The 21,155-nt window shown below is 71.0% G+C and overlaps 1 protein-coding gene and 1 long non-coding RNA gene across 3 annotated transcripts; one reads left to right on the forward strand and one right to left on the reverse strand.

Annotated features, from left to right (window-relative positions):
- Nucleotides 1-1,989: 1,989 nt before the first annotated feature.
- On the reverse strand, nucleotides 1,990-20,091 carry OTUD5 (OTU deubiquitinase 5). 2 transcript variants are annotated; one of them, XM_089770227.1, is made up of 9 exons: nucleotides 19,870-20,091; nucleotides 16,197-16,287; nucleotides 6,561-6,625; nucleotides 6,223-6,379; nucleotides 5,664-5,812; nucleotides 4,412-4,597; nucleotides 4,110-4,305; nucleotides 3,846-3,944; nucleotides 1,990-2,200 (listed from the first exon to the last, which is right to left on the reverse strand). In XM_089770227.1, the coding sequence occupies exons 2-9, from the start codon at nucleotides 16,231-16,233 to the stop codon at nucleotides 2,079-2,081; spliced, it is 1,011 nt and encodes a 336-aa protein (XP_089626353.1). In that variant the 5' UTR covers nucleotides 16,234-16,287; nucleotides 19,870-20,091; the 3' UTR covers nucleotides 1,990-2,078. The 2 variants fall into 2 exon arrangements, with proteins under 2 accessions (XP_089626353.1, XP_089626352.1); XM_089770226.1 differs by having other exon boundaries at nucleotides 16,197-16,290.
- Nucleotides 20,092-20,448: 357 nt separating this feature from the next.
- On the forward strand, nucleotides 20,449-21,115 carry LOC149523402 (uncharacterized). Its single transcript, XR_016347175.1, has 2 exons — nucleotides 20,449-20,574; nucleotides 20,651-21,115. It is a non-coding gene; the product is annotated as an uncharacterized LOC149523402 (long non-coding RNA).
- The last annotated feature ends 40 nt before the right edge of the window (nucleotides 21,116-21,155 follow it).

The following is a 21,155-nucleotide window of genomic DNA, read 5'->3' on the forward strand; positions in this document are numbered from 1 at the left end:
CTCCAGCCCCATTGACAGCCCCCTTCCCCCCCCGCCAGGAGAACACCCAGGAATCCTGGCGCCCTGACTTCCCAGCCCCCCTCCCACAGCCAAGAGGCCTCCAGCCCCGTCCACCCAGGACAACCCACCACAAATTCTTTCACTGGGAAGCTGTTTGGTGCCAGGCCTAGGCTGTGGCAGGCGGGGGGGTGGGGTAGGGAGGGCGCACCCAGACCCAGACCCCCTTTCAGTCCAGGGTGGTGGGGACAGTGTGTCCGGGGGGCCCGGCTCAGCTGCACAGGGGGGCGTGTCTGGGCCAGGGCCCCCATCGTAGCTGGTGCGTGTGTCTGAGCTAGGGGCCCCTCTCAGTCGGGGACGTGGGGGGGCGGGTGCATGCCAGGGCCCTCATCTCCGCTGGCCTGGGTTGTGCTTGGGTGTCTGCTAGCCCGGCTCTGTGGGGGGGGTACTAGGCCCTGTCCCAGCCCGGGGGCAGGAGGAGGAAGGTACGTGGGGGCTGAGCCTTGTCCCTGCTGGGGGGGGCAGTGCATGTGGGGGGCTAGGCCCATCGCTGACAGTGTGTGTGTGTGTTGGGGGGAGGGGGAGGTACATGGAGGTCAGGCCCTATCCCTGTGAGAGGAGTGTGTGTGTGTCCCCCACAGCTGGGGGGGGAGGAGGAGGTACATGGAGGTCAGGCCCTATCCCTGTGAGTGTGTGTGTGTGTGTGTGTGTCCCACAGCTGGGGGGGGAGGGGGAGGTACATGGAGGTCAGGCCCTATCCCTGTGAGTGTGTGTGTGTGTGTGTGTGTCCCACAGCTGGGGGGGAGAGGGGAGGTGCCTGGAGGCTGGGCCTTGTCCCTGGTGGGGGTGGGGGCTAGGCCTTGTCCCGGGGGGGGGGGCGGGGGCATGTGTAGAGGCCAGTCCCTGTCCTTGCAGGGCAGAGGGGTCTACACCAGGCCAGGCCTTGGCACCTCTGCGGGGGGGGGGGGGAGGTTCCCACACGCTGCTCCTCGGGTGCTGGGGTCGGCCAGGGCCTGGCCTGCAGGCGGGAGGGTGGGAGCCCAGCACCCTCGGCCTCTCCCTGTCGGGGCCCAGTCTGCCCCCCTGGGCTGCGCTCGCCCGGCTGAGGGCCTGAGGGACAGCTGGGGCTGCACACGGGTGATGAACACAGGGGTGGGGGCCAGGACTCAGGCTGCGTACACTGGTGGGGGGGGTGAACCAGGCTGAATACACCGGTGGGGAGGGGAAAGGACTCAGGCTGCGTACACCAGTGGGGAGGCAGGGAACTCAGGCTGTGTACACCGGTGGGGGGGAGAGAGAAGACTCAGGCAGCATACACCGGTGGGGGGGGGAACCAGGCTACGTACACCGGTTGGGGGGAGAGCGGACTCAGGCTGCGTACACCGGTTGGGGGGGGAGAGCGGACTCAGGCTGCGTACACCGGTTGCGGGGGGCGGGGGGGAGAGCGGACTCAGGCTGCGTACACCGGTTGCGGGGGGGGGGGGGGAGAGCGGACTCAGGCTGCGTACACCGGTGGGGGGGGGAGGGAGAGCGGACTCAGGCTGCGTACACCGGTGGGGGGGGAGGGAGAGCGGACTCAGGCTGCGTACACCGGTGGGGGGGGAGGGAGAGCGGACTCAGGCTGCGTACACCGGTGGGGGGGGGGGGGGCGGAAGAGCGGACTCAGGCTGCGTACACCGGTGGGGGGGGGGAACCAGGCTGCGTACACCGGTGGGGGGGGGAACCAGGCTGCGTACACCGGTGGGGGGGGGGGGGAACCAGGCTGCGTACACCGGTGGGGGGGGGAACCAGGCTGCGTACACCGGTGGGACAGGCCCCGGTTCAGCGCTTGCAGGCCGAGCACTCTGACCCACCCCCAGCCGGAGGCCCAAACGCCCCACCCCAACCCCCACGGGGGAGGCGGCTGCCCCGGCGCAGACCCTCCCTCCACCCTGCGGCGGCTCCGGCCCCGCCCCAGGTGGGGGGCAGGCGAGAAGGGAGACACCACACGAGGCGGGTTGGGGACTTTTTCTTTTCCTTCCAGCCGTGCGCTAAGGAGGGTCCCTGGCTGGCCCGGGCTGGCGGGCAGAGTCCCAGTCCTCTCAGCTCTTGTCCGCGGCGCTGTCCCGGCGCACGGAGCCCTTCTTCATGCTCTCCAGGTACTCCTCCTGCGAGGCCGCCAGCACCGAGGCCAGGATCTCGTCGTCCTCCCAGTCGTTCAGGCCTGCGGGGCGCAGCGTGAGGGTGGGGCGCAGCGTGAGGGCGGGGCGCCGGGCACCCCCCCAAGCCCCCGCCTCCCCGGGCCCTGCGCCCCCCCGCCCGGGCCCTCCCGGCCCCGGGCCCCGCGCACCCCCGCCCGGGCCCTCCTGACCCCCGGGGCTCCCCGGGCCCCAAGCCCCCGCGCCCCCCCACCCGGGCTCTCCCGCCCCCCGGGCCCCCCCGCCCGGGCCCTCCCGCCCCCCCCGGGACTCCCCGGGCCCCAAGCCCCCGCGCCCCCCCGCCCGGGCCCTCCTGACCCCCGGGTCTCCCCAGGCCCCAAGCCCCTGGCCTGAGCCTCCTTGCCCCACGAGCCCCTCCCGCCTGCAGCCTCCCCGGGTCCCTCCTGCCCCTCCCCATTGGAGCTAGTTGAACTGATCTGACCACAACCCATCCCCAGCCACTGGCCCTCCCCTCGCCCCCACCAGGGGACCCCCCATGGCAGGGCCCTTTTCTGCCCCCAACCCCACAGGGCCAGCCAGGAAAGGCAGGGACACCCCACAGCCCGCGGGGGCAGGGCTACCGGCCTCAGGGGCGGGGCCTCATTCCAAGCTCTCCCGTCTGTCATCTGGTGGTAGGGGGGCTGGGAGCCAGGCCCCCAGGGCCCCTGCCGGCTCTGGTGGGGCGAGGCCCCTGGGATCCCTGCCGGCTCTGGGAGGGGCCGTGTGGGGGGGGGCAGACTCCCGGGTCCCCTGCCGGCTCTGGGAGGGGCCGTGTGGGGGGGGGCAGACTCCCGGGTCCCCTGCCGGCTCTGGGAGGGGCCGTGTGGGGGGGGGCAGACTCCCGGGTCCCCTGCCGGCTCTGGGAGGGGCCGTGTGGGGGGGCAAACTCCCGGGTCCCCTGCCGGCTCTGGGAGGGGCCGTGGGGGGGGGGGGCAGACTCCCGGGTCCCCTGCCGGCTCTGGGAGGGGCCGTGTGGGGGGGGGCAGACTCCCGGGTCCCCTGCCGGCTCTGGGAGGGGCCGTGTGGGGGGGGGCAGACTCCCGGGTCCCCTGCCGGCTCTGGGAGGGGCCGTGGGGGGGCAGACTCCCGGGTCCCCTGCCGGCTCTGGGAGGGGCTGTGTGGGGGGGCAGACTCCCGGGTCCCCTGCCGGCTCTGGGAGGGGCCGTGGGGGGGGGGGGCAGACTCCCGGGTCCCCTGCCGGCTCTGGGAGGGGCCGTGGGGGGGGGCGGGGCAAACTCCCGGGTCCCCTGCCGGCTCTGGGAGGGGCCGTGTGGGGGGGGCAGACTCCCGGGTCCCCTGCCGGCTCTGGGAGGGGCCGTGGGGGGGGGGGAGACTCCCGGGTCCCCTGCCGGCTCTGGGAGGGGCCGTGGGGGGGGCGGGGCAAACTCCCGGGTCCCCTGCCGGCTCTGGGAGGGGCCGTGGGGGGGCAGACTCCCGGGTCCCCTGCCGGCTCTGGGAGGAGCCGTGGGGGGGCAGACTCCCGGGTCCCCTGCCAGCTCTGGGAGGGGCCATGGGGGGGCAGACTCCCGGGTCCCCTGCCGGCTCTGGGAGGGGCCGTGGGGGGGCAGACTCCCGGGTCCCCTGCCGGCTCTGGGAGGGGCCGTGGGGGGGCAGACTCCCGGGTCCCCTGCCGGCTCTGGTGGGGCGCAGGGAGGGGCGTAGGACACTCACCAAAGGCCGTGGGTGACATCTGCTGCATGATGGCGCGGCACTCCAGGGCAGGGTACAGGGACACTAGGGGCGGGGTCGCCGCTAACTGACTGCTTGTGCCTGGGGGGCAGACATGGGGGCTTAGTAGGGGGCGTGGATGCTCCTCGGCCGGACGGGCAGCCCCCCGGGGCGGGGCCGTGCCCCTGTCCCAGCCAGAGGGCCAAGGGGTCCTCCCTTCGCGACTGACCCTGAGCGGCCCCCCCGCCCCCGCCCCACGGCACTGACCTGGGGCGCAGGGCGACGGGGGCTTGGGGGGCGCGAGGGCGGTGCCGGGCGAGGGCGGCTTGGCGGTGAGGATCTCCTCGGGGTGCTCGGGGGACGGGGCCGAGCTGCGCTGGCGTGGGGAGCGGCTGCTCCAGTCCTCCAGCCCGCTGGCCGCCGCCGCCGTGGCTGAGCTGCAGGTGGCGCTGGCTTTGCGGGGCTGGGGGGAGACGAGGGATTAGCGGGGCCGGCGGCCCGGGGGGCGGGGCCGGCGGCCCGGGGGGCGGGGCCGGCGGCCCGGGGGGCGGGGCCGGCACAGCTCTCACCTGCCTGGCTTGTTTCTCCTGGTCCCGCAGCCACTGCAGGTAGGACTCGCGCGCCACCTGCTCCTCGATGGCCTCGTTCGTGGCCTCCCAGTCGGTCGCCCGCTTCTTGTCCTCCAGCATCTGCTGCTCGATCCACGACTCCTCCGACGTCTTGATGGCGCTCTTCATCAGCGACTGCTCCGCGTACTGCCGGGGGCAGGGGAGCCACGCCCCTTAGAGCTCCGCCCACAGCCTGCCCTGGCCCCACCCCTAGAGCCCCACCCACAGCCCGCCCTGGGCCCCACCCACAGACCAGTGCCCCGCCCCTAGAGCCCCGCCCACAGCCTGCCCTGGGCCCTGTCCTGGGATCTGCCCACAGCCCAGTGCCACGCCCCTTAGAGCTCCGCCCACAGCCTGCCCTGGCCCCACCCACAGCCCAGTGCCACGCCCCTAGAGCCCCACCCACAGCCCGCCCTGGGCCCCACCCACAGCCCAGTGCCACGCCCCTAGAGCCCCGCCCACAGCCTGCCCTGGCCCCGCCCACAGCCCAGTGCCACGCCCCTAGAGCCCCACCCACAGCCCGCCCTGGGCCCCACCCACAGCCCAGTGCCACGCCCCTTAGAGCTCCGCCCACAGCCTGCCCTGGGCCCTGCCCACAGCCCAGTGCCCCGCCCCTAGAGCCCCGCCCACAGCCTGCCCTGGGCCCTGCCCACAGCCCAGTGCCCCGCCCCTAGAGCCCCGCCCACAGCCTGCCCTGGGCCCTGCCCTGGGCCCCGCCCACAGTCCAGTGCCCCGCCCACAGCCCAGTGCCCCACCCACAGCCTGCCCTGGGCCCTGTCCTGGGATCTGCCCACAGCCCAGTGCCACGCCCCTTAGAGCTCTGCCCACAGCCTGTCCTGGGCCCCACCCACAGCCCAGTGCCCCGCCCCTTAGAGCCCCGCCCACAGCCTCCCCTAGCCCCGCCCACAGCCAAGTGCCACGCCCCTTAGAGCTCCGCCCACAGCCCGCACTGCCCCCCTCCAACCGCGCCTGCCCTGGCCCCGCCCACAGCCTGATGCCACACCCACTCAGAGCTCCACCCAGAGCCTGCACCCCACTCCTGAACTGCTCCGATCCCACCTGCCTGCCCTGTGCCCCACCCAATCCCCTGCAATGCCCCACCCCCAATCCCACCCTGTGCCCTGCCCCTCCAACCCTGGCCCCAGCTGTGACGCCGGCTGCCCTCGGCCCCGCCCCGCCTCCCTGCGAGCCCCCTGGCTGGCAGGCCCCTCACCCCTGGCTTGAAGGAGGGCAGGCCCAGCCCCACGCCGATGGTGGCCTTGTTGGGGTTCACCACGGAGTTGTAGTGGATGCTGCGGTGGTAGGAGACCCGGATCGGCTCGTCCTCGCTCTGCTGGATGCTGTGGAAGGTGTTGATGGGCTCTGCCAGGCACAGGCGCAGCCTTGTTACAGGAGAACCCAGGCGTCCGGGCCCCCAGCCCCCTCCCGGAGCAGGGGAGAGAAGCCGGGCTTGGGGGGGCGCATGGCCCGGGTGGGGGACTGGCTCTAGGACCCCGTGAGGTGGGAACAGACACAGCCCTGCCAGCCTGCCCAGACCCACTCTCAGAGAGGAAGGAGGGACAGGCGGAGCCTCGCCCGGCCCCTGAACGGAGACCAGAGACTGTCCCAGAACACCGAGCGTGAGGGAAACTGAGGCACGCAGGGGTATTTGCACAGGTGCTGCTTCTTGTGAAGCCAGGGGCCTGCTCTGCTCGCGAGTGCCGCGGCACGGCTGGTAAACTGAGGCGCGCTGCTCCTCTGCAGCTGGGACTCTAGGGAGCGGCCGCCCCTACCTGTGCCGTACTGGTAGACCTCCACGGGCCGGTTGTACATCTCGGCCATAGCCTGCATCTCAATGTGGTTGCCATGGCAATTGTTTTTCCGCTTCCGGTTGATGTAGGTGGTGAAATCTTCCGTCACGTAGTTGGAGAAGTAATCGGCGTTCTTCATCTGCCCGGGAGAGACGTCACGCAGGTGGGGGCTGGCGGGGGCCACGGGCTCCCACCCGGCTGCCTCGGGGGGCAGAAATGGGGCCGGGGCCCGCCCCCCACGGGCCAGCCCCCTGCCCGCAGAGCTGGCTGCTCCGTCCAGTCGGCCCGCCCCCCGCCCTCGCGAGCGCCGCCCCGCTCACCAGGTAGTCCATACAGTGCTTCCGGACCACTTCGTGCATGTCCTGGTCTCCGTACACCTGGTCGGCTGCGAGAGAGGAGGGGGTGTCGGGAGAGGGGGCCGCGGGAACGCTCGGCATGGGGACCGCGTCCCTGGCCGCCCTGGCTAAGAGCCTGGATGGACCCGCCCCCCTGTGTTTGCAACCCGGTTATGGGTCTGGCCTGCACAGTATCCCCCGGCAGAGAGTTCCCCAGGTTAACCAAGTGCCGGGTGAAGAAACCCTTCCCGCTGCCCGGGGACACGCCGCTGCCCCTCGGCTTGGCCACCGGTCAGGGCTTCCCAGCCGCCTCCCCTCTCGCCTCTGCCCCCTCCCACTTCTAACCGACGGGCAGGGGCACGGCCGCAGCGAGCTCACGCCCCTCGCGCCCACCGAGGTCCCGAGGGGGGTGAGCCGCCGGGACCTGCCTGGGTGCCGCGACTCCGAACCGCGGCTTGGCCGGCTTCACCCCTCGCCGCCTACCCCAGCCCCTGCCTTGTCCTGGCACTGCCCCTCGGGGGGCCACGCGCCCTGACCGGCAATGCAGGCAGACAGACCCCAGCCCCCCCACCTTCCACTAGATGACACCCCCCATGGGGGCACTGGGGAGCCAGGTCGCCCGGGCCCTCCTCCCACCCCTGGGAGAAGAGGGGTACAGTGGTCAGAGTGGGGGGCAGGTCTCCCGGGCCCTCCCCCCACCTCTGGGAGAAGAGGGGTACAGTGGTCAGAGTGGGGGGGCAGGTCTCCTGGGCCCTCCCCCCACCCCTGGGAGAAGAGGGGTACAGTGGTGCGAGTGGAGGGCAGGTCTCCTGGGCCCTCCCCCCACCCCTGGGAGAAGAGGGGTACAGTGGTCAGAGTGGGGAGCCAGGTCGCCCGGGCCCTCCCCCCACCCCTGGGAGAAGAGGGGTACAGTGGTCAGAGTGGGGGGCAGGTCTCCCGGGCCCTCCCCCCACCTCTGGGAGAAGAGGGGTACAGTGGTGCGAGTGGAGGGCAGGTCTCCTGGGCCCTCCCCCCACCCCTGGGAGAAGAGGGGTACAGTGGTCAGAGTGGGGAGCCAGGTCGCCCGGGCCCTCCCCCCACCCCTGGGAGAAGAGGGGTACAGTGGTCAGAGTGGGGAGCCAGGTCGCCCGGGCCCTCCTCCCACCCCTGGGAGAAGAGGGGTACAGTGGTCAGAGTGGGGGGCAGGTCTCCTGGGCCCTCCCCCCACCTCTGGGAGAAGAGGGGTACAGTGGTCAGAGTGGGGGGCAGGTCTCCTGGGCCCTCCCCCCACCTCTGGGAGAAGAGGGGTACAGTGGTCAGAGTGGGGGGCAGGTCTCCCGGGCCCTCCCCCCACCTCTGGGAGAAGAGGGGTACAGTGGTCAGAGTGGGGAGCCAGGTCGCCCGGGCCCTCCTCCCACCTCTGGGAGAAGAGGGGTACAGTGGTGCGAGTGGGGGGCAGGTCTCCTGGGCCCTCCCCCCACCTCTGGGAGAAGAGGGGTACAGTGGTCAGAGTGGGGGGCAGGTCTCCCGGGCCCTCCCCCCACCTCTGGGAGAAGAGCGGTACAGTGGTCAGAGTGGGGGGCAGGTCTCCTGGGCCCTCCCCCCACCTCTGGGAGAAGAGGGGTACAGTGGTGCGAGTGGAGGGGGCTGAGGCCCAGGACCCCTGGGTCCAGGCCGGTCCTGGATCCAACAGGCCCAGGGGTGCTCAATGAGGCCTAGCACCTTGACGCACTCCCTGGGTGCTGCATCAGGGGAGCGAGTGACTCACCCCAATTCAATGTAAACAAGGATGTGGGTTGGGGGGGCTGGCCAGCAGCTCCCGGCAGTCACGTGAGGCGCTGGGGGGTTCCCAGAAGCCTGCGCTGCGGTCGGCCGGGCCGCTATTTATACCCCCGCTCTGCACAAACCCGCACGCCTGGGTGCGAGGGGGCAGAAGAAAACAGGAAGCAACAGACCACAGCCGTTCCCCCCATGCACACACTGCCCCCCCACTGGGGGCGGGGCCAGAGAAAGGGCAACTGAGGCAAACAGCCGCCAGATGGGAGGGGGAAGCCAAGAGCAGGACTCAGGAGTCTGGGCTCCCGGCTCCCCACCCGATGCACGACACGCACCCCTCCCGTCCAGAAGGGCCGGGGCCAGGGGCCATGCCTGGCTCTGGGGGCAGTGGGGTGTAGCGGTCAGAGCAGGGGGCTGGGGGCTGGGGGCCAGGGTTGGGGCTTTGAGCAAAGGGGTGTCCAAGCTCTGCCCACGCCAGGCTCTGGAAATGCCCAGGCCCACAGTGAGGACCCCCCCACCCCCACCCCCACCCCGCAGCCTCCGGGCCCGCCCAGCCCCACCCACAGGCCCCTGCCCCGAGGGGGAACGCGAGCCCAGGCAAGCCCAGGCCGGCTCGGGGCCCGGGTGCAAGCGACAGTAGACTGGCCCGGGCGCTACCGTAACGCACCTAATAGACCCTGCACAGCGCCCGCTACTACCCGGACCCAGCGCGCCCGGGCGCTACCGTAACGCACCTAATAGACCCCGCGCAGCGCCCGCTACTACCCGGACCCAGCGCGCCCGGGCGCTACCGTAACGCACCTAATAGACCCCGCGCAGCGCCCGCTACTACCCGGACCCAGCGCGCCCGGGCGCTACCGTAACGCACCTAATAGACCCCGCGCAGCACCCGCTACTACCCAGACCCAGCGCGCCCGGGCGCTACCGTAACGCACCTAATAGACCCCGCGCAGCGCCCGCTACTACCCGGACCCAGCGCGCCCGGGCGCTACCGTAACGCACCTAATAGACCCCGCGCAGCGCCCGCTACTACCCGGACCCAGCGCGCCCGGGCGCTACCGTAACGCACCTAATAGACCCCGTGCAGCACCCGCTACTACCCAGACCCAGCGCGCCCGGGCGCTACCGTAACGCACCTAATAGACCCCGCGCAGCGCCCGCTACTACCCGGACCCAGCGCGCCCGGGCGCTACCGTAACGCACCTAATAGACCCCGCGCAGCGCCCGCTACTACCCGGACCCAGCGCGCCCGGGTGCTACCGTAACGCACCTAATAGACCCCGCGCAGCGCCCGCTACTACCCGGACCCAGCGCGCCCGGGCGCTACCGTAACGCACCTAATAGACCCCGCGCAGCGCCCGCTACTACCCAGACCCAGCGCGCCCGGGCGCTACCGTAACGCACCTAATAGACCCCGCGCAGCGCCCGCTACTACCCGGACCCAGCGCGCCCGGGCGCTACCGTAACGCACCTAATAGACCCCGCGCAGCGCCCGCTACTACCCGGACCCAGCGCGCCCGGGCGCTACCGTAACGCACCTAATAGACCCCGCGCAGCGCCCGCTACTACCCGGACCCAGCGCGCCCGGGCGCTACCGTAACGCACCTAATAGACCCCGCGCAGCGCCCGCTACTACCCGGACCCAGCGCGCCCGGGCGCTACCGTAACGCACCTAATAGACCCCGCGCAGCGCCCGCTACTACCCGGACCCAGCGCGCCCGGGCGCTACCGTAACGCACCTAATAGACCCCGCGCAGCGCCCGCTACTACCCGGACCCAGCGCGCCCGGGCGCTACCGTAACGCACCTAATAGACCCCGCGCAGCGCCCGCTACTACCCGGACCCAGCGCGCCCGGGCGCTACCGTAACGCACCTAATAGACCCCGCGCAGCGCCCGCTACTACCCGGACCCAGCGCGCCCGGGCGCTACCGTAACGCACCTAATAGACCCCGCGCAGCGCCCGCTACTACCCGGACCCAGCGCACCCGGGCGCTACCGTAACGCACCTAATAGACCCTGCACAGCGCCCGCTACTACCCGGACCCAGCGCGCCGGGGCGCTACCGTAACGCACCTAATAGACCCTGCACAGCGCCCGCTACTACCCGGACCCAGCGCGCCCGGGCGCTACCGTAACGCACCTAATAGACCCCGCACAGCGCCCGCTACTACCTGGACCCAGCGCGCCCGGGCGCTACCGTAACGCACCTAATAGACCCCGCACAGTGCCCGCTACTACCCGGACCCAGCGCGCCCGGGCGCTACCGTAACGCACCTAATAGACCCCGCACAGCGCCCGCTACTACCCAGACCCAGCGCGCCCGGGCGCTACCGTAACGCACCTAATAGACCCCGCGCAGCGCCCGTCACCACGGTATGCAGCAGAACTGGATTCTGCTGTATTGCATTGAACAGACCATGGGCAGCGCGTGGCACTGCTGAGACCAGCCACGGCCCCAGGGCTTCGACAAGTGCCAGCTGCAATGGGGGGCTCCTGTCCCGATATCAGGGCCCCCATCGTGCTGGTGTCACATGCTCTGCCCATCTCCCAGCTGAGCCCTCGCAATGGACAGGTGGGATCAGGGGCCCGCATGGAGCCCTGCTCCGCCAGGCATGGGGGCGCGGCGCAGACGCACAGCGGGAAGCAGCTCTGGCCCTGCAGACTTCCCGGGCGACACACACAGGCCGGGAGCAGAAATGGCGGCACCGAGGGCAGGGCAGCGGTTTGCCCGCGGCCTCCCAGCTGGTCTGGGAATAGAACCCAGGCATCCGAGGGCTGGTGATGTCATCACGTCACCTGATCCTGCCACGCCAATCAAAACACGGTCTCCCGCTCAGATCTCAGCTCCTGGCCCTGTTGAGCAACTTTAAATTCCCCCTCCCGAAATTCATGATGCCCCCCCCCCCCCGACGTCAGCAACAATCACTGTGCGGATTCATTTCCGCCCCCGACCGCTCAGACCTGCAGAGCCATACGGGGCGGGGGTCAGCCCAGGCGGGCGAGTGGGGAATATACAAATGCTCCCAGGGCCGCAGCAAACAGGGAGGGGACACCCAAAAGGATCGCAGGGGTTAATGCAGCCACCTCTGGGGCACAGCAGCTGAGGAACCGCCACACGGAACGGCACATCGGGACGGCTCTCCTGGCACTGAGATGCAGCCAGCTCTGGAGCAGGGCAGCTGGGCACCAGTTCTACCTCCCAAGACAACACTCCTGGGAGAAGTGGGACATGGCGAGAGCTAGGACCCCTGGGCTCTCTCGCCAGCTCGGGGGGAGCAGTGAGGCCTAGTGGTTAGAGTCGGGAGGGGGGTTAGCTGCAGCACCCACTATTCTTAGCAGCCAATTGCCCCCGGGGCCGGGGAAGAGGAACGTCAGTGAGGCGAGGGCAGGCCCATGGAGCGCAACACTTCTGCCCCAGCGCCGAGGGGACGCTCCCCCGGCCGCTGGCTCCCCCGCATCCCAGGAGAGCGCTCGGGGTCCAGCCACAGCAGGCGAAGCTGGGGGGCCCTTCGTCCGGGCAGGGGGCAGGCTCTGGGATGTTGGAGAGGGGCTGAGCGGAGAGCAGAGCCCGCGGCGGATGTGGAACCGCGGTTCTCTGCCTAACTGCGTAGCCGACAAGGGCCGCTTGGCAGAGCCGCCAGGAGCAGCCTCCCCAACCCTCCCCTCCCGACAGACAGTGCGGGGGGGACCAGCTTTTAGATGGCTACTGGCCCCTGCCGGGGCCTCACACAGAGGCCGGGGGGCTCCACTGGACGAGCCAACGACTGGCTAGCGCCCCGAGAGTCCACAGGCCTAGAGCAGGGGCGCCGGGCCCCGACCTGCCCGATGGATGGCCCGGTGCCAGGGTGGGCTGCATCTTTCAGTTTCGATCAAAACAGGGGGGTGGCCTGTGTGGGCTCACGACAGAGCCCAGGAGTCCGGGCTCCCTGCCCCCTACCCGGGGGAAGGTGCTGATGCCTGGGGCAGGAACGTTCCACGGGGAGGGGGGGGAGAGGTGTGTGGAAACCCCTGAGGAAGGAAACTGACGCGCTGCTGGAGAAACCAACGTGCAATTGACGAGAGGGAAGAACTGCCTTTCATCTAAGACGTGGGGGCGGACTTGGCTGGAGGGGGAGTGTCTCTAATGGTTAGAGCAGGGAGGCTGGGAGCCTGGATTCCGGGTTCCATCCCTGACTCTGGGAGGGCAGTGGGGGCTAGTGGTTGGGTGGGGGGGGGGGGAAGGGCTGGGAGCCAGGACTCCTGGGTTCTGTGCCCAGCTCCAAGAGGGCAGTGGGGGCTAGTGGTTAGAGCGGGGGGCTGGGCGCCAGGACTCTGGGGTTCCACCCTGTCCCCAGGGCCATGCAACTGCAGGCACACACCAGGCCCCTCGCTCTAGCTCAGAGGCCCCGTGGGCGGCTGAGTCTGGGGAGCAGCCAGCACTGACAAGGGCTTGCCAGGCCTGGGAAGAGCAGGAGCAAAACATGACACTGCAAAACCTCCTCTGAGTCAGCAAAACTGGCCTTGCTCAGCAGCCAGGCTGGGCCCGCCCGCCACCCAGCGCCAGCGTGTTAGAGCAGGGGGTGGGGCGCCCGGACCCTCTCTCGCTCAGGGAGGGAGCGGGGCCTGGTGCTTAGAGCAGGGGGCTGGGACTCAGGAGTCTGGGTCCTCTTCGGCTCGGGGAGGGCAGTGGGGCCTGGTGCTTAGAGCAGGGGGCTGGGACTCAGGAGTCTGGGTCCTCTTCGGCTCGGGGAGGGCAGTGGGGCCTGGCAGTTAGAGCAGGGGGCTGGGACTCAGGAGCCTGGGTCCTCTTCGGCTCGGGGAGGGCAGTGGGGCCTGGCGGTTAGAGCAGGGGGCTGGGACTCAGGAGCCTGGGTCCTCTTCGGCTCGGGGAGGGCAGTGGGGCCTGGCAGTTAGAGCAGGGGGCGGGGAGTCAGGAGCCTGGGTCCTCTTCGGCTCGGGGAGGGCAGTGGGGCCTGGCGGTTAGAGCAGGGGGCGGGGAGTCTGGGTTTTCTCTGCACCTGACTCAATCTACCCCCCGCACAGGCGCCCCCGCCCCACACGGACAGGCTGGGCGCCGATTGCGCTGCTCCAGGAAAGGTGGGGCTGGCCAGGAGTGGGCGGGGCAGCTCTATCTGGGTGGAAGGGGGCGGGGCTGCAGGCGGAGGCACCGCCAGGCCTGCGCTGCTCCCTGCTGGGCAGCCGGGGAAAGGCAGTGACATGCTTGCAAGGCGGAGATGCAGCCACTTCTGGGGCGGAGCAGCCATGTGTAACGTGGCGCAGGGACGGCCCCTCCAGCGTGGGGAGCCCCCCGGGGAAGCCAGCTGTGTGCTACCCCTACCCTCCAGGATGGGGTCCCCACCGCAGTCGGGTGCATCCCAAAGCTTGGCAGCTGGTCTGTGCCACTCAAACTGGGGGGGAGGGCAGAGAGCGGAGAAAGGGGTGGGGTCATCCTGCCATAGGGGGAGTTACTCACACACAGGGGGCAGAGTGCAGGGCCGGGGGAGCCCAGATGCATTGTGGGTTCGAGATGTCATCCAACATAGGGCCAACGGCTCCTTTGGAGAACGGGCCCGCCCCCTGCCCAGCCCCCCCCATGACCCTAACCCCCCCCAGAACAGCCCTGCCTGGTGGCAGAGAGCACCCCCTGCCCAGCCCCCCCAGCAGGGCCCTACCCCCCCAGCACAGACCCACCCGACAGGGGAGAGCTTCCGCCCCAACCCCCCAGCCCGGCCCCACTCAATAGGGGGAGAGCACCCCTCCACCCAACCCCCCACACCTCCCTATGACCCCGCTCCCCCAGCATGGCCCTGCCCCCCCTTTAGGGTCTGCTGGACAGTGCTCTGCCCCACGCCGCACAGAGCCCGGCTCCTCCTGTCCCCGGGCACGTCTACCCCCACCCACATGCCCCACAGAGCCCGGCTCCTCCTGTCCCAGGGCCCTGCCAAGGTCCCACCACATCCCACGCGCCCCACAGAGCCCGGCTCCTCCTGTCCCCGGGCCCCGGCCACGTCCCACCACGTCCCACGCGCCCCACAGAGCCCGGCTCCTCCCGTCCCAGGGCCCCGGCCACGTCCCACCACATCCCACGCGCCCCACAGAGCCCGGCTCCTCCTGTCCCCGGGCCCCGGCCACGTCCCACCACGTCCCACGCGCCCCACAGAGCCCGGCTCCTCCCGTCCCAGGGCCCCGGCCACGTCCCACCACATCCCACGCGCCCCACAGAGCCCAGCTCCTCCTGTCCCCGGGCCCCGGCCACGTCCCACCACGTCCCACGCGCCCCACAGAGCCCGGCTCCTCCCTTCCCAGGGCCCCGGCCACGTCCCACGCGCCCCACAGAGCCCGGCTCCTCCCGTCCCAGGGCCCCGGCCACGTCCCACAGAGCCCGGCTCCTCCCGTCCCAGGGCCCCGGCCACGTCCCACCACGTCCCACACGCCCCACAGAGCCCGGCTCCTCCTGTCCCAGGGCCCCGGCCACGTCCCACCACGTCCCACGCGCCCCACAGAGCCCGGCTCCTCCTGTCCAGGGCCCCGGCCACGTCCCACCACGTCCCACAGAGCCCGGCTCCTCCTGTCCCAGGGCCCCGGCCACATCCCACGTGCCCCACAGAGCCCGGCTCCTCCTGTCCAGGGCCCCGGCCACGTCCCACGCGCCACACAGAGCCCGGCTCCTCCCGTCCCAGGGCCCCGGCCACGTCCCACCACGTCCCACAGAGCCCGGCTCCTCCTGTCCCAGGGCCCCGGCCACGTCCCACCACGTCCCACAGAGCCCGGCTCCTCCCGTCCCAGGGCCCCGGCCACGTCCCACCACGTCCCACACGCCCCACAGAGCCCGGCTCCTCCCGTCCCAGGGCCCTGGCCATGTCCCACGCGCCCCACAGAGCCCGGCTCCTCCCGTCCCAGGGCCCCGGCCACGTCCCACGCGCCCCACAGAGCCCGGCTCCTCCTGTCCAGGGCCCCGGCCATGTCCCACGCGCCCCACAGAGCCCGGCTCCTCCTGTCCCAGGGCCCCGGCCACGTCCCACCACGTCCCACGCTCCCCACAGAGCCCGGCTCCTCCCGTCCAACGGCCCCGGCCACGTCCCACGTGCCCCACAGAGCCCGGCTCCTCCTGTCTCAGGGCCCCGGCCACGTCCCACCACGTCCCACACGCCCCACAGAGCCCGGCTCCTCCTGTCCCAGGGCCCCGGCCACGTCCCACCACGTCCCACACGCCCCACAGAGCCCGGCTCTTCCTGTCCAGGGCCCCGGCCACGTCCCACCACGTCCCACACGCCCCACAGAGCCCGGCTCCTCCTGTCCAGGGCCCCGGCCACGTCCCACCACGTCCCACACGCCCCACAGAGCCCGGCTCCTCCCGTCCCAGGGCCCCGGCCACGTCCCACCACGTCCCACACGCCCCACAGAGCCCGGCTCCTCCTGTCCAGGGCCCCGGCCACGTCCCACCACGTCCCACACGCCCCACAGAGCCCAGCTCCTCCCGTCCCAGGGCCCCGGCCACGTCCCACCACGTCCCACGCTCCTCCCGTCCCAGGGCCCCGGCCACGTCCCACGCGCCCCACAGAGCCCGGCTCCTCCTGTTCCAGGGGCCTGGTCTCCAAACCAGACTCTCCACTGCCCCGTCCCTGGAGCCCTACATAACCCAGCAGGCCGCTCCTCTGCCCACCCCTCCCCTCTGCTCCCCGGCATGTCGTGAACCCCCACTCCCAACAGGATTCCCTGCCCAGCCGCCGCAGTGCCTCACATTGAGCGAGCAAGCCCCCGGAGACCCGGGAAGGGGGGATCCCCCTGGAGCCAGTGAAGGGGAGGGCCACATCTCCTGCTCCTTGTTCACAGAGGCGTGGCCCCAACTTCCTAGGGGAGTTGGAGGGGGCAGGCCCCCGACTTACCCACAGCCCGAAACAAGCAAGCCCCGTCCTCCTTCATCTGCTTGATGATGAAACCTTTTTTCTCCCGCAGCGACTTCTCGAACCTGTGCTCCTGCTGGAGAGAAGGGGGCAGGGCGTCAGCAAGATCCTGGGCCCCCCACGGACTCCCCCCCACGGAGCCACCAGCACGCCCATGGACAGAGCCCCACAGAGCCCCTCCCATGGAGCCCCCAGCCCGGGGCAGTACCGTAATGCACCTAATAGAATCATACAGCGCCTGGTGCTACCCCCTAGACCCGTGGGGGGGGCAGTACCATAATGCACCTAATAGAGTCATACAGCGCCTGGTGCTACCCCCCAGACTCCGGGGGGGGGGGGGGCAGTACCGTAATGCACCTAAGAGATAACATACAGAACCTGATGCAAGCCCCCTAGCCCGGGGCAGTACCGTAATACACCTGAGAGAGTCATACAGCGCCTGGTGCTAACCCCCCAGCCTGGGGCAGTACTGTAATACACCTGAGAGAGTCATACAGCGCCTGGTGCTAACCCCCCCAGCCTGGGGCAGTACCGTAATGCACCTAATAGAGTCATACAGCGCCTGGTGCTAACCCCCCCAGCCTGGGGCAGTACCGTAATACACCTGAGAGAGTCATACAGCGCCTGGTGCTAACCCCCCCAGCCTGGGGCAGTACCGTAATGCACCTGAGAGAGTCATACAGCGCCTGGTGCTAACCCCCCCAGCCTGGGGCAGTACCGTAATACACCCGAGAGAGTCATATAGCGCCTGGTGCTTACCCCCCAGCCTGGGGCAGTACCGTTATACACCTGAGAGAGTCATACAGCGCCTGGTGCTAACCCCCCCAGCCTGGGGCAGTACCGTAATGCACCTAATAGAGTCATACAGCGCCTGGTGCTAACCCCCCAGCCTGGGGCAGTACCGTAATGCACCTAATAGAGTCATACAGCGCCTGGTGCTAACCCCCCAGCCTGGGGCAGTACCGTAATACACCTGAGAGAGTCATACAGCGCCTGGTGCTAACCCCCCCAGCCTGGGGCAGTACCGTAATACACCTGAGAGAGTCATATAGCGCCTGGTGCTTACCCCCCAGCCTGGGGCAGTACCGTAATACACCTGAGAGAGTCATACAGCGCCTGGTGCTAACCCCCCCAGCCTGGGGCAGTACCGTAATACACCTGAGAGAGTCATATAGCGCCTGGTGCTTACCCCCCAGCCTGGGGCAGTACCGTAATACACCTGAGAGAGTCATACAGTGCCTGGGGCACGAGGGGAATCCCAGGAACTACCGTAATACACCTAACAGCTGGGAGAGCAGACCCTTTCCGCCAATTCGGCTCCAGTGCTAGGCTGCCCTCGCTGAACTCTGCTGCAGCCCAGGGCCCCGGGTCGCAATCCAGGCCAGCCCAGCCTCCGCGCCAGAGCTCAGAGCCATGCCAACTCGAGCCGCAGCAGTGCTCCCTGAGTAGGCGAGCGCCCCCCGCCAGCAGCCTGTGTTCCGACGGCCTCGCCGCACGGGATGGACGGAAGGAGAGGGACCATCGCAGGAGGGAGCGTGAGAGCAGGGCAGCAGATGGGACCGATACAGCCAGGCCCCGGGCCCCCCCGAGTCCTGCCCCCAAGGGGGAGACAGGCCCAGACGCCTGGGTCCCTGCATCCCAGGCACTGGTGGCCACAGCTTGCTCGGGTTCACAGATCAGTGGGTGAGTATGAGCATGGGGGGGGGGGGTGAGAGCAGGGGACCTTCACCCAGACCCCAGTAAATGGGGCTAAATACCAGGCCCCTTTCGAACCCACCCTACAGGGTGGGGGCAGAGCTGGAGAAACCCCACATGTCCCCACAGCAGTGTCTCAAGCTCAGGGCACCCCACTTCCTGCCGGGGTAGATGCCACCATGTCCTCTACCAGCCCCTCCCCCCACAGCGGATACACCCCCGTTTCCCGTGCCTGGGGAACGTAAGGGGCAGCACCAGACCACTACATCGCTCCCCTCCCTACTGTCCCCCAGGGCAGAGTGGGGATGTCCCCCAGCAGACAGAGGGAAGAGATCTCCCCATTCTGAAAGAGAGGACCCCCTCCCTCACCCCAGGATATCTGCTCCATAGTGGATGGCCCCCAGCTCCGCCCAGAAAGTGAGGGTCCCCCAGCCCCCACGCCCCCCAGAAGAGGGTTCCCCAGCTACACCTGGAAGGTGGGGGGTCCTTCAGACCCCATACTACCCAGAAGGGGGTCCCCAGCCTGCATACTCTGCAGAAAAGGATCTCCCATCTCCCCCCAGAAAGTGGGGGGCCCAGCCCACATTCTCTCTAGAAAGGGTCCCTTGGGTCACCCCAGAAAGAGGGATCCCACACTCCCCAGAAAGGGGTCCCACAGCTCCCCCTGGAAAGTGGGGGTCTCCCAGCCAGCATACTTCCTAGGAGTCCCTCAGGTCCCTGCAGAAATAGGGGTCCTGCAGCTCATCCGCTCCCCAGAAGGGGGCCCTCATCTCCCCCCAGAAAGAGGGGTCCCACTGCATCCACACTCCCCAGAAGGGGGCCCTCATCTCCCCCCAGAAAGTGGGAGGCCCCCAGCTCACACCGGAAAGCCGGGAGCCCCCATACTCCCTGGAAGGGGTCCCCCAGCTGCCCCTGGAAGTAGGGGTCCTCCAGATCCACACTCCCCAGAAGGGGGCCCTCATCTGCCCCTGGAAGGTAGGGCCCCCCAGATGCCCTACTCACTAGGAGGGGTCCCGCAGCTCCCTCCCAGAAAGTGGGGGTCCCCCAGCCGCCATACTCCCTAGGAGGTGGCCCGCAGCCCCCGCACACCCCAGAATGGGGCCCTCGCCTGCCCCGGAAAGTGGGGGTCCCCCAGCCCCCCAGAAAGAGGGGCCCCGCACACCCCGGAATGGGGCCCTCGCCTGCCCCGGAAAGTGGGGGTCCCCCAGCCCCCCAGAAAGAGGGGCCCCGCACACCCCGGAATGGGGCCCTCGCCTGCCCCAGAAAGTGGGGGTCCCCAGCCCCCCAGAAAGAGGGGCCCCGCACACCCCGGAATGGGGCCCTCGCCTGCCCCAGAAAGTGGGGGTCCCCCAGCCCCCCAGAAAGAGGGGCCCCGCACACCCCGGAAAGTGGGGGTCCCCCAGCCCCCCAGAAAGAGGGGCCCCGCACACCCCGGAATGGGGCCCTCGCCTGCCCCGGAAAGTGGGGGTCCCCCAGCCCCCCAGAAAGAGGGGCCCCGCACACCCCGGAATGGGGCCCTCGCCTGCCCCGGAAAGTGGGGGTCCCCCAGCCCCCCAGAAAGAGGGGCCCCGCACACCCCGGAATGGGGCCCTCGCCTGCCCCAGAAAGTGGGGGTCCCCCAGCCCCCCCAGAAAGAGGGGCCCCGCACACCCCGGAATGGGGCCCTCGCCTGCCCCGGAAAGTGGGGGTCCCCCAGCCCCCCAGAAAGAGGGGCCCCGCACACCCCGGAATGGGGGGTCCCCAGCCCCCCCAGAAAGAGGGGCCCCGCACACCCCGGAATGGGGGGTCCCCCAGCCCCCCCCAGAAAGAGGGGCCCCGCACACCCCGGAATGGGGGGTCCCCAGCCCCCCCAGAAAGAGGGGCCCCGCACACCCCGGAATGGGGGGTCCCCAGCCCCCCCAGAAAGAGGGGCCCCGCACACCCCGGAATGGGGGGTCCCCAGCCCCGCGCTGCCCCGGACCTGCTCGGCCGTGGCCGGGTCCAGGCTCTCCCCGCGGGCCGCGGTCTCGTACTCGTCCTCGCTGTTGCAGCCGCCGCCGCCGGCCTCGTCGCGCTCGGGGGGGCTGCCCGGGCCGGGCCCCCCCTGGCGCCGCCGCTTGCTGAGCCCGGGCCCCGCGCAGCAGCCCCGCCCCGCGCCTCGCCCGCGCCCAGCAGCGGGGCCCCGTCCAGCCCGGCCAGCGCGTCCCCCGCGCCCGCCCCGGGGCCCGGCGGCGGCGGGGAGCCGGCGGGGGGGGCCCCCCAGCGCGGCGGGGGCGGGGAGGGCGCGGGGCCGGGCCCCCCCGCCGCGGGGATCGGGGCCGGCGGCGCCCCCCGGGCCGCCCCCGGGCCCCCCCCGCGGGTGCGAGTCCGGGCCGGGGCCCCCCCGCGGGTGGGGGTGGGGGTGCGGGTCCGGGCCCCCCCCCGGGGCCGCGGCGCGGGGGGGGCCGGCGGGTCCCGCTCCCCGTCCCCCGCCGCCGGGCAGGGCTTCTTCTTGGGCAGGATCGTCTGGCGGGGGGGTGCGGGGGGGGCGCGGGGGGGTCAGGTACCCGGAGGGGGGAGGGGGGGGGCCGGGTACCCGCGGGGGGGGGTGGGGGGGTCAGGTACCCGGAGGGGGGGAACGGGGGGGCCGGGTACCCGCGGGGGGAGTGGGGGGGGTGGTACCCGGAAGGCGGCGGGGGGGGGTCAGGTACCCGGAGGGGGAGGGGGGGGCCGGGTCCCGCGGGGGGTGGTACCCGGAAGGCGGCGGGGGGGGGGGGGGTCAGGTACCCGGAGGGGGGGAACGGGGGGGCTGGTACCCCGAGGGGGGCTGGGGGCGTCCCCGGGGGGCTCCCGCTCCCCCACCCGCTCAGCGCCCCCCCATGGGGAGGGGGCGGGGGACAGCAGCCTGGGGCGGCCGGACGCAGACGAATCAACCCCCCCGCCCCGTGGCGGCTTTTTGGCCCTTCCCGGCTTCCGCGGCGGCCCCTCGCGCTCGGCCCCGGCCTAGTGTCAACATCAACACAGCCGGCCCCTGACCCCGCGCGCTCACTTCCGCCGCTACGCCCCTTGGCAACGCCGGGGGCGGGGCTCCGCACGCCTGGGCAACGGGCCTGCGCTCATTGGCTACCGCGAGAGGCCACACGCTCATTGGCCATGGGTCGACGGACCAACTATCTGATTGGCCGAGGATCTTCTGCCAATCAAAACAGGTCCCGCCCTCCCCGTTTTCTCATTTCAATGCGCCCCCCCCACAGCCCATAGCAACCACGGCGGAGGCGGGACCTGAGC

Source organism: Pelodiscus sinensis, chromosome 18, assembly GCF_052426305.1.
Source record: "Pelodiscus sinensis isolate ZL-2025 chromosome 18, ASM5242630v1, whole genome shotgun sequence".
Classification (NCBI taxonomy): Eukaryota; Metazoa; Chordata; order Testudines; family Trionychidae; genus Pelodiscus; species Pelodiscus sinensis.

What these genes read in the sequence shown, in the direction of transcription:
- OTUD5 (XM_089770227.1), bottom strand. Translation starts at nt 16,233, where the DNA reads ATGAAGGAGGACGGGGCTTGCTTGTTTCGGGCTGTGG. An exon ending in AGCACTGTATGGACTACCTG is followed by an intron (nt 6,380 to 6,560) that starts GTGAGCGGGGCG and finishes TCTCCCGGGCAG; the next exon opens with ATGAAGAACGCCGATTACTT. An exon ending in CCCGTCGCCCTGCGCCCCAG is followed by an intron (nt 3,945 to 4,109) that starts GTCAGTGCCGTG and finishes TCTGCCCCCCAG; the next exon opens with GCACAAGCAGTCAGTTAGCG.